The 13,476-nt window shown below is 30.1% G+C and overlaps 1 protein-coding gene across 1 annotated transcript in view; it reads right to left on the minus strand.

Annotated features, from left to right (window-relative positions):
• DIP-zeta (Dpr-interacting protein zeta) overlaps positions 1–9,676 on the minus strand; it is a 136,752-nt gene extending 127,076 nt beyond the window's left edge. Inside the window, exon 1 of the mRNA XM_065500431.1 lies at positions 9,421–9,676. Coding sequence (XP_065356503.1) covers positions 9,421–9,676 — 256 coding nt within the window. The remainder of the gene's footprint in view (positions 1–9,420) is intronic.
• Between the last annotated feature and the right edge of the window lie 3,800 nt (positions 9,677–13,476).

A 13,476-nucleotide genomic window follows, 5' to 3' on the forward strand; every position in this document is an offset into this window, starting at 1 on the left:
GCACTTTCATTTTAGTTAGAACATCATGCTACGAGAAAAGTTGTTCTCGTAGCAATGCAAATAAATTAAATTATCAGCAAACTTTGTATGACATTTTTTTTTATTTACTATTACTTTACTTAGATTTTTTCAGTAATATATGTTTAGTTTCAGTTTCAAATATCTTTCTCTATATCCCCAAAGTATTTGTGTTCCGGTTTTTTTTTTTTGTTTTTTTCCAAGTGTATTTGTGTTCATAAACAAAATCGGTTGTATGTCCAGCAAATATTGTCCAACGAAAACACATTTATCTTTATAAATATATCGTATTTATCGTTACTCTACTACAATTGCGGTAGTGAAATTAAAAAAAAAACACATAAAGCATCGTTTCTTTTATACTCCACAGAATGGTGGACAAATCTCGATTAAACACACAAGTACTGGCACTAACACATACACTAATCACTGATTTGCAAGAATAAAGTCATAAGTACAAAAACATAATAAATGATTTATACATTTTTATGAACATTTTGACTTCAGTTATTGATTTAAAATTAAATAATTCCGATACTCTTTTCAAATAATGTCAAAATTTTAACTTATGACATTCTTGTCGCAAATGCTTGATATGTTGAGTGAATTTTATTAGCGGTATTTATATATGTAGTATGTCTGTCTAGATGTGTACGGCTTTTAAAACAGCGGTGTATGGTTGCCAATTTACAAATAGTTATTACGCTATAAAAACGTTATATCCACAAACATGTTTAATATTACTCTTGTCACGTAACCGATTTTAACATTTGACTTTACGCAATGTAGCTATATTTACATGTGCATATACATAATTACATACGAGTATATGTGTATACATATGCATTTATCTGTTACCTATAAACTGCATTCTACTCGAATATGTATGTACGTATAAGTAATATGAATTACGTTAAAACAACTACCTGCATACATACATACATATATACTATACTGAATTATCTCATCTTTTGGTTATTAATGAAAGCCTAATATTTTAATCAAAGACCGATAATTTTTAGGGGTTTTAAGTACCCAAGTACTTTCAATGACTACCACATTTAGTAGGCATTACCTAGAAGTAGTTTGGTAATGACTGGTTTATACTTTAATAAAAAAGTTTTTACTTTTTAGAAATTTGTGACAGTAACACATTAAGCATTAATGCACACACCAAAACCTTTACCAAACCTTTACAAATAATCAATATAATTCTCTTTAGTTCTCTCAACACTCAAATATAATGTGTTAAAATGCTAAAGTAGTGATTGATAGTTTTTGTTGGGTAATTTTTATACCCTTCACATTAGTGAGAAGGGTATATATAAGTTTGTCATTCCGTTTGTAATTTCCACAATATAATTTTGGACCCTATAAAGTATATATATTCTCGATCCTTATAGATAGCGGAGTCGATTAAGCCATGTCCGTCTGTCTGTCTGTCTGTTGAAATCAATTTTCTGAAGACCCCATATATCCTCGGGATCCAAATCTTCAATAATTCTGTCAGACATGCTTTCGAGAAGTTTCCTATTTAAAATCAGCAAAATAGGTCCACAAATTTTTTAACCCAAATTTTTTTCACATTTTTTTTTTCACACAAAAAACATTTTTTTTTTTAAATTTAAAAAAAAAAAATGTTCCAAAAAATTAAATATTTTTTTAAAAAATATTTGTATTTTGAAGTATAATTTGGGTATATAAGATTCGGCACAGCCGAATATAGCTCTCTTACTTGTTTTAATTATACATATGAAATTTATTAAAACATCAAAAAGTTTTATTCGGCTATGCAGAATCTCATACTGACTGATTTGAAATGCATACAACTTTTTTATTTAATGATTAACACTCGGAAAACAGTTTTCATTGTTCTCCAAATAATCCTAAACGATAAAACAGAAAAAAACATTTCAACCTCTCAGATGCGCTTCTTGGTGTGGAATTATGGCTGATAGAGTTATCGGAAAAAATTTCGCGGAAATTCCCAGGATGTAGGGAATGGTTTCATACGTTTTTCATAAAAGTTACAGAATTTTTTCTGCACAGACAAAACAAATTCATTGTCATTTGTTGTCAACCAAATGAATCGATTATATCTATAGATTTTTTCGATTCTAGCAACTAAAATTGTTTAACCACAAGAGGAAAATTCGGTCATTAAGATTGAATCATTTGTTTGGTAGTAAATTCAGTGTTTTCTATGTGACAAAAATTTAAAATTACTTTTCTTGTAAGTCGACTTGATACTTAGATACTTAGGTGATTAACATTACTACTTATAAAGCCATTAATCTTTAGAGAAAATAATGGCAGTAATTTGTTTGTATATGTACATTCTGATTTGAAAACGTTCTCTTTCGAAGCGAAATACGCATTTGTGCCAGATTTAATTTAATCGGACCTCATAGATCTTTTAATAAAGATATATTATTGAATTTTAACCGATTAAATGCTGATCAAATACCATTATTATATTGTTACGTTTTTACCTTTTAAAAACGATGGTTTATTTCCTTTATATAAACCAGATTGTTTTAATTGCAAATAATAGCAATCAAAAGTTTAAAAATTGTAAGAACTCTTTATTTATTTATGTATATTAACACAAGAATTTAAATAGTTCTCTCTTTTACTTCACACACTTTAAAAACGCACTGTTACAGTTGCTGTTAAGTCTAACAGAGCCTTCGATATACAGACTCCTCTGCAACTCGATGTTACTATTTATATACACAGCGCCATCTTCTAGTAGTTTCATGAATGATATATCACCTGGGGCTTTTAGCTTTAATGTTAGCTAATGTTAATGTTGTCATACTTATAAATAATGTTAATAACAGGGTGTTATCACCATTTTTGATAAGTAGATGTTTCTACTAATGGAAATGTTTATAAACTAGATGAATGTAGCAAGCAGTCGTTACATAACGCTAAATTCAAACTGATAATGCAATTTCGTAACAATATTATAAACCGATTTAATTTTATACAAAATTTAACAAAATAAAAAATTTAGTAAAATTTTCAAATTTAAAATTTTGTACATAATTGAATTTTGAGTAGAATATTCAATTTAAGCGCAAAATTAACATTTTAGTACTGAAATGAAATCAAAGCTTTTATAAATGAGAGTTTAAACGAATGATGATGACTTTTTTGCACACAGCTCTTCTTAAAAGAATTATGTTAATCATACTTCCTACAAATCGAAATTATAGAAAACTGTCAGGAGATGAGATCTTAAGTGTCCTAAATTGTTTTATTTCTCTCCTATTGCAGGTTTTCATATTTTTAATGAAGTAATGTGGCACCTGTTATTTTATTCAAAAATTCTGTTTAATTAAATTTATTTTTTATTACTGATATTTTTAATAATTAATTTAAATTATATAAATAACAATTTGTCCAATAAAATTTTAATTTAATGATGGTAAATGTTTTTTTTTATTTTTCAATTATTCCCCTAACCAAGTTTTGTCAATATTTGTCATGTTCAATTGCTTTCCCTTAACAGCAACATACAAGCAGACCTACAACACAGACATCATTTATCATCGAACAGCTAGAGAAAATGGCCTGCCTCTACACTTGTCATATATATTTGTGCCCTGTATGAATACGGCGAGGGTTAAAGGTTTAAAAACCAAAGGAAAACAAAATAATTCCCCTAAACCTTTTTACTCGTATGTTATTATTATGACTGTCCCTGCTATGTGCAAGTACATGGGCTACAAGACTAATGTTTTTTTCGTGTGATTTTTTTCAATTTTTTTTCTGGCAATTGTTTTATATACCTACAATAGTTTTTTTATGGTTTTATGTTGTACACAGTTTCCATAATTCCAGACTATTCATAAGAGTTGTATGTGTTGTTTTGAAAGGGAGGGAGAGCTAGGCTTAGAAGTAAAAATAAAAATTGTCCTGTAGAAAACCAATTGAAAAACGTGTTTGGCATTTGAAAACATTATTCCATTTGAGCTTAGTAAAGTTGTTAGTTTTTTGTATGTTTTTTTTTTGTTGCAAATATGTTACTAGTCTAATCATACAACTCATACGAGTATTTGTATGTTGTTGCCACTGGCCATTTGAAAATATGGTAAAAAAATACAACTAAAAGCAAAGGAAGAAAAAATATATAACCAAAAAAATGTTTTTTAATGTAACATATTGCCTACAAAAGTATGAACAAATACATATGAGTAAAAGTGTAGCTTTTTGAAATGAACATGAATATTATTGCTTTTACGCGTTAATTCTTCAAACAAATACATATGTAGTGCCCCCAAACACCCACCTCACTTATACATTCATTTGTGTTTAAATGTAGTTGTGCTTAAGGCCCCTAGATGTGTGCTTTGAAATTTAACTAGAATTTATTTATAACTGTAAGTAAAACAAATCATTTAAAAGGTAATAAATTTACATTTTCCTAGTAAGACAAATGATCACTATAATTTCTTGTTTTTTGGGTTTCTCTATGTCCTTTCTCCTAAAACCTCCTAAAGGTAGGCTGTATATTATTGTTTAATTTAATAATAGCCTGATTGCCCTTTAGTTAGGTTATTTATAAGTGCTTTTGATTGTTAGTAATTGAAAAAAGAGTTTTGTATACTAAAGGCAATAATGTGTAGCTTGTAATAGCAATTACAAAATAATAGTAAATGATGTTAGTAATAATAATATTATGTTTTCAAGCCTATTGACTTGCAACAATTATACTGACATATCTATAGACAAACAATGTAAAGTTACATACAAAATTTAAATTTACTTACATTTAAATACATAGTCTTATTTATATATCGTCATGTAAACTTTAACACATACTTCGTATTAAAAATTTCAATAATTTAAAAAAATATTTTTTTTAAATACTTCAGCAGATAAATTTGATATTAAAATAAAATGATATCGAAGATATGATATTTTTTATGCTCAGATTCAAAAATTTACAGTATTTTACATGTAAAACTTTTTGGAATTGGAATTTTTCCAGAAAAGAAAACGTTATTATAAAACGGCATTTTGCCCTTTAGGTGACGATATGTCTAGTAGTATAAAATTAACTTCATTGATGTCGTAGACATACATACAATTTTATTTTGTAACAAATGTAAACAATATTTACTTTAAGTAAACTTAATAATATCATCATTTATATAAAGTTGTTTATAACATCTATATAAATAAAAATCAAATGTCGTTCGTTGTTAATTGCATCAGTAGAGAACGGCCGGACCGATTTAGAATTTTTTTTTTTAAAACGTTGGCCATAGAACAACTTAGGTTTTTATGGAATGAAAAATTGACAACGCCCACTTTTTAAAATCGGAAAACGGCTACACCGATTTAGCAAATTTTTTGTTTAAATTTTTACTGAAAGAAAAATTCACCACGCCAATTTTTTTCGATACATCTAAACACGCAGGACGCATGGACCAATTTAACTAAATTTTTTTTTACATACATAGTCACATATAAAAACTCACAATATCTAAAATCGCTAATAACTTGGCCAATAATCGTTTAATCAAGAAAAGGAGCTCGTTCTGTGTTCACTCATATTCTTGACCAAAAATCGATTTTTTATATAAAAACTATATAAATATCTAAAATCGCTAATAACTTGGCCAATAATCGTTTAATTAAGAAAAGGAGCTCGATCTGTGATCACTTATATTTCTGGCCAAAGATCAGTTTTTTATATAAAAACTATATAAATATCTAAAATCGCTAATAACTTGGCCAATAAGCATTTAATCAAGAAAAAGAGCTCGATCTGTGATCACTCATATTTCTGACAAAAAATTGATTTTTTATATAAAAACTCAAAATATCTAAAATCTCTTATAACTTGGCCAATAAGCGTTTAATCAAGGAAAGGAGCTCGATCTGTGATCACTCATATTTCTGAAAAAAAATCGAATTTTTATATAAAAACTCAAAATATCTAAATTCGCTAATAACTTGGCCCATAAGCATTGAATCAAGAAAAGGACCTCGATCTGTGATCACTCATATTTTTGACCAAAATTCGATTTTTTATATAAAAACTCAAAATATCTAAATTCTCTAATAACTTGGCCAATAAGCATTTAATCAAGAAAAGGAGCTCGATATGTGATCACTCATATTCTGAGTACATCTCAAAATATGTACAAATATGTGCTTAGGCTTTTGACAACAAACTTATGATTTTTGTCTCTCAGTAGCGCTTCTATGTATATTTTATTCTATGTCATTCAATAATACGTATTTTTATACCCTTCACCTTCGTGAGAAGGATATATATGGGGCATTTCACGTCAAGTGAACCAACTTTTGAAATCGATGTCTTCCGATCGCGATGAAATTTGCACCAATGTTAGTTCTATTGGATAGTAATTCGGACACCATTTTTCAACAAGATCGGTCAAGAACTCTCTGAGTTATAGGAGGTCAAAATTTGACATTTTGGCCAAACAGTTATTTTTTTTTATCCATATAACTTATTACCATTGTTCTTAGCAAAATGTGTCCCAAATAGTTTAGATAGCTATTTATGCAATCTTTCGAAAAAAAAAATTAAAAAAATTTAATAAAATATTTTTGACTTTTTTTTTTTAAATTTAAAATATTTTTGACTTTTTTTCAAAATGGGCCCTTTTTATTTTTTTTTTTATTTTTTTTAAGAAAGCTTAGGTCTTTTCCTAAGCGACCTATATGGTCGCTTAGTGGGATGCGATTGGGATATCTATCAAAAAAAATATTTTGTAACTCAAGATTTAAAATTTTCTCACCTTCGTGAGAAGGGTATATGTATATAAGTTTGTCATTCTGTTTGTAATTTCTACATTTTTTATTTCCGACCCTATAAAGTATATATATTCTGGATCCTTATTGATAGCGGAGTCGATTAAGCCATGTCCGTCTGTCTGTCTGTTGAAATCAATTTTCTGAAGACCCCTGATATCTTCGGGATCCAAATCTTCAATAATTCTGTCAGACATGCTTTCGAGAAGTTTGCTATTTAAAATCAGCAAAATCGGTTCACAAATGGCTGAGATATAAGGAAAAAACCAGGACAACCTCGATTTTTTACCTATTTTTGACCTATATTTGGATTACAAAGTCATTAATAAGACAATATGAATATCTGATGATAGATATTTCAAAGACCTTTGCAACGACGTATATATATATATATAACGACGTAAGTTGGACCTACAAAGGGACAAAATCGGAAAAAATATTTTTTAACCCGAATTTTTTTTTCAACAAAAAAAATTTAGAAAACAAAAATTTTTAAAATTTAAAAAAAAAATTTGAAATTTTAAAATTTAAAAAAAAACAATTTAAAAATTTTTTTTTTCAAAAAATGAAAAAAAAAATGAAAAACAAAATGTTGTTCACTTAAAAATATTTAAATTTTTTATTTTGAAGTATAAGTTGGTGAAGGGTATACAAGATTCGGCACAGGCGAATATAGCTCTCTTACTTGTTTTTCTTTTTACCTATTTTTACACTTTTGAAACCGCTTCCAACAAATTCACAAATTTTTTAAACTTGGACAGGACAACGTCTGTCGGGTCAGCTAGTTTGTAAATATAAATATCGTACAAAAAATGTGAAATTTCTTTTAAATATGAATGATATTTTCTCCAAACAAAATTTAATTTGAGGAATGTTTCATTAAATTCCTTATAGTTTCATAGTTAAAAAGATTTTTAGTTTTACCGATTTAAAATACTTTAAATGATGTGGGCTATAGTATAAATAATTTTCAGGTAAACAGTTTTGTTATAAAGGTTTCTTAATTTAACTTTTCTATTTTTCATAAAACAATTGAGTTGAAACAAAAGAAAATAACTTAAAACCTGCCTAACTAAATTTTATAACGTTCTGACTTAGACAACTTTCCTAATAACTGTTTCATATGCAAATTTCATCCTATATATACTACGTATTTAAGCATGTACAGACAAGTTAAGACAAGACTTTTATTGCATGCTGCATAAACATTACAATAGAGTTTATTGAATTTAAATTTAAATTCTTTTTTTCTAACAAAAATGCTAAATCATTTTTACTACTTACTAGTAAATCATTTTAAAGGATTATATGACAAACATACATACACACTTAGAGAAACTCAAACATATTTGTTGGCCTTTTTGTAGACAAATCAAAAGCTTAAAGTTTTCATTACAAATTAGTGTCATTCCTTTAAAAAGTCAACAATACTCTTCTAGCATATATAGACTCTACCAAAAGAAATCATGTCCTGGCACTGAGGGGGAGTGCTAGGAAGAGAAGTTTGTGTAGTTTGTGTATAGGCTAATTTAAATATGGAAATATAAACTCCAAGTGTTGTTTGTGTCTGTGGCACAGAGATGACATTTGTCATTAGTTGTGTTTAGGAATATCCTTTACAATATCCTTTGCAAACTATACTTAAGCACACACACACAAATGTTACATATATACAAATATACATACATATATACACAAATGTAAACACTTTTGTTTACACATGTGTTTTACTTGTTGTCAGTTTGAATTTTTAGTTTTATTTGTCTTGTTTTTGGGCTTTTGGCTATCAGTGCTTGAATGAGTGTTTGTTTGTAGTTTAAGTGTATGTGCATAAGTTATAAATAATTAACCATAGCATACTTTGAGGCTATCTCAAAAAGATTTAGCAAACTTGTGTAGGCTGGATTAAAGAAAATAGTATATAGATGTTAAGTATCATAAAGTTTCTTTAAATTAAGTTTTCTTCCAAAAACAAAAAACACATTTATTAGTTTTTATAGAGTTTTGTGGTTTATCGATTCCAATATCTTTTTGACACTTTTATTAATGTGCAAAAAATTGTTTTAAAATTTGTTAAAGCAAAAAAACCCTTTTTTATTTTGCATATTTTTTTTCTGTATTATTCTTTTAAATAAACATATTGTAGCAGTGAATAATTGACCAACCACCCATATGCCACATATCACTGGAAATTTTTTAACAGCTGTTGATAGTTTTTCCACTCTTTCGTCTTTTTTGCAAAAGAGGTACAATATTAAAATAAAAGTTAAAAAATAAGCACAATAAAATAACAATTTTCTGCAATATGTATGTTTCACTTTTGGGCCTTTTTTAAAAAAAAAAAAATGGAAATTTTTATACAGAATTCAATTTTTTTCGGTTTAAATTTGTTTTGTTATTTTTTTGCGGCATGTCTATACAATTTGCATAAATGCCACTTTCGTCCATACACAGTACACATCTGTACAACCGCAAATAATGGTTGAAAATATACAAAGTATCATCCCGAAAATAAATATGTATAGAGACAGATAAATGGACGGACGGATGGACAGACGGACGTTCGGACAGACATAGTAGTTAAAAATATACAAATTGTCTACTTACTATTTAGCGAGGATGATGGTCCCATTGAACCATGCATTGAACCGCCTGCCACTATGACCCCATTGCCACTGACAACGGTGCCTTTGTTGCCGGTCGTTGTAATAGAGGTTTTTGTAATATGATGATGCATGCCGTTGGCGACATTTGTGTTGACGATATTGCTGCCAATTTGTTGCGGTATTATGATTTTATTTGTGGAGTCCCCCGCTCTTGCCGATAGCAGTAGGAGGGCCCCAATAATATACCAGGGGCCCATCAACTCAACACTTTTTGTTGTTTTTGTTTTAGCTGCTGAAGCTGTGGCTGCTGTCTTTGTTGTTGTTTCTGTTGCTGCTTTTGCTGTTGTTGTTGTTGTATATTTTTGATACCGACAAATGCAAACAACCATATACCACCATAAATGTTGCAATTCTGCAACAACAACATTATTTTCGTACGCCAGCGAGAAAAAATTAACAATAAAACAAATGTAAAACTTAAATCATAAAAAAAAGTTACTTAAACCGTGTTATTTGACTCGTTGCATGGTGTTCTGTTGCACAAATGTAATGTCATTTATTTGGTTTTTTATTTAACACTTTCCCAATATATTTATGCAATTTTTATTTTACAAGAATTTGTTAAAGTTTCATCGCCAACCACCTGGCCTGCAAGCAAGAAAAAAAAACACACACACATATAAAATTTAAAGTTGTACAACTTCATAAATTGTCCAAATTTTATATCAACCATAAATTTAACAAGTTTTTATCTCTGCCAAATTCCAATTTATCTGGAATTGTTTAAAATAAATACCACAGAATTTTGCTCTACAAGACACAACTAAAGTTGCTAAAGTCCTTACAAATCCTGTGGTAGAGCCCTTAGAGGCTTATTAAAGTACGTGTCTCTATAACAAAACTACTTTTACTCTCTTAACAATAGTTTTGGGAACATTTTCCTGTTGCCATTGTTGTCGTTTTGTTTAAAATTCAATAATGTTCATTCCTTGAAATCCCCCAGCAAATAACTGCACATATGTTTGTTACCTTTTCTACAGTCACTGTGTTTGTTGCTAAAATTAGTCATAAGGATTTGTGTGTTTCAGAATATTCGTTTTATTTGCAGTTTTGTTGAAAATATTTACTCGTTTGTTTTTAAAACTTAAACTAAAGAAAACAAAGACAAACTTTTATGTGTGTTTGAGTTTAATATTTTTTTTTTGTTTTTTGCAATTGTTGGATTTGTCATACATAGTTACTGAAAATATTTGCATCTTTATCTTAAAAGGATGTTACAATTGTTTATGTATATGAGTTTGGATAAGCTGGAGTATGTAAAAGCCAAGAATTGACAAATTTAATAAAAAAAAAATATAAGAGAAATTGAGGGAGTGGTAAAGTTCGAGCAGCTGATGCATAAAATTGGCATAATTTTAAATTAGTTGCAATGAAATAAAGAATTTAAATCTAAAACTATTATAGAAACTAATAAGATAATTTCGACTAGACTATGGACTAGGCTATGGACTAGACTGTAGACTAGACAATGAAATATGTGGACTTAACTATGGACTAGAATATGGGGTAGACTAGACTATAGACTTTTTTTTATGGACTATGGAATAGACTATGGACTAGAATATAGACTAGACTATACTGTAAACTAGACTATGGATTAGACTATGGAATAGACTATGGACTAGACTATAGACTAGATAATGGACTGGACTCTGGACTAGACTATGGACTAGACTATGGACTAGACTATGGACTAGACTATGGACTAGACTATGGACTAGACTATGGACTAGACTATGGACTAGACTATGGACTAGACTATGGACTAGACTATGGACTAGACTATGGACTAGACTATGGACTAGACTATGGACTAGACTATGGACTAGACTATGGACTAGACTATGGACTAGACTATGGACTAGACTATGGACTAGACTATGGACTAGACTATGGACTAGACTATGGACTAGACTATGGACTAGACTATGGACTAGACTATGGACTAGACTATGGACTAGACTATGGACTAGACTATGGACTAGACTATGGACTAGACTATGGACTAGACTATGGACTAGACTATGGACTAGACTATGGACTAGACTATGGACTAGACTATGGACTAGACTATGGACTAGACTATACTGTAAACTAGACTATGGATTAGACTATGGACTTTACCAATACTAGACTATGGACTAGACTGTAATCTGAACTATTGACTAGACTATGGACTACGGTACGGACTATACTATGGACTAGACTATGGACTAGACTATGGACTAGACTATGGACTAGACTATGGACTATACTATGGACTAGACTATGGACTAGACTATGGACTAGACTATGGACTAGACTATGGACTAGACTATGGACTATACTATGGACTAGACTATGGACTAGACTATGGACTAGACTATGGACTAGACTATGGACTAGACTATGGACTAGACTAGGACTAGACTATGGACTAGACTATGGAATAGACTATGGAATAGACTATGGACTAGACTATGGACTAGACTATGGACTATACTATGGACTAGACTATGGACTAGACTATGGACTAGACTATGGACTAGACTATGGACTAGACTATGGACTAGACTATGGACTAGACTATGGACTATACTATGGACTAGACTATGGACTAGACTATGGACTAGACTATGGACTAGACTATGGACTAGACTATGGACTAGACTAGGACTAGACTATGGACTAGACTATGGAATAGACTATGGAATAGACTATGGACTAGACTATGGACTAGACTATGGACTATACTATGGACTAGACTATGGACTAGACTATGGACTAGACTATGGACTAGACTATGGACTAGACTATGGACTAGACTATGGACTAGACTATGGACTATACTATGGACTAGACTATGGACTAGACTATGGACTAGACTATGGACTAGACTATGGACTAGACTATGGACTAGACTAGGACTAGACTATGGACTAGACTATGGAATAGACTATGGAATAGACTATGGACTAGACTATGGACTAGACTATGGACTATACTATGGACTAGACTATGGACTAGACTATGGACTAGACTATGGACTAGACTATGGACTAGACTATGGACTAGACTATGGACTAGACTATGGACTAGACTAGGACTTGAATATACTATGGACTACAGTACGGACTAAAATATGAGCTAGAGTATGGACTAGACTATGGACTAGACTATTGACTAGACTATGAACTTGACCATGAACTATACTATGGACTAGACTATGAACTAGACTATTGACTAGACTATGGACTAAACTACGGATTAGACAATGGACTAAACTATGGACTAGACTATAGACTAGACTATGGACTTGACCAATACTAGACTATGGACTAGACTGTAATCTAAACTATTGACTAGACTATGGACTACAGTACGGACTATACTAAACTATGGGCTAGAGTATAGACTTGATCATTGAGTATACTATGGATTAGATTATTGACTAGACTAAGGATAATACTACAGACTAGACTATTGACTAGACCATGGACTATACTATGGACTATGCTATGGGCTAGACTATGGACTAGACTCTGGACTGGACTCTGGACTAGATTATTAACTAAACTATGGATTAGACTATTGGCTAGAGTATATTCTAGACTATGGTCTAGGTTATGGAGTAGAATATGCACTGGACTTTCACCTAAACTATGGACTAGAGTATGGACTAGACTATGGATTTGTCTATGGACTAGGCTATGAACTAGACTGTGGATTTGACTATAACTTTTCCTCACATGATGCAAAAATTCATTAACAAATCCATTTTGATTAGATTTATAAAGAAAACATAATAGTATGCATTAACAAATCACAGTTTTTCCCCAAACACAAACCACTTTTTATGCAAAATTAATTAATTCAATTATTCAATTACAAATCTCATCTTCTCTTAAACATAAATGCTGCAGATTATAAAACACAAGATTAATGTATTCTCAATATGTTGCAAATTAAAACTCAATTAAATTTTCTCGTTATTTTAAGAGATAAATTTTATTAGTAT

Source organism: Calliphora vicina, chromosome 2 (genome assembly GCF_958450345.1).
Source record: "Calliphora vicina chromosome 2, idCalVici1.1, whole genome shotgun sequence".
NCBI classification, from domain to species: domain Eukaryota; kingdom Metazoa; phylum Arthropoda; class Insecta; order Diptera; family Calliphoridae; genus Calliphora; species Calliphora vicina.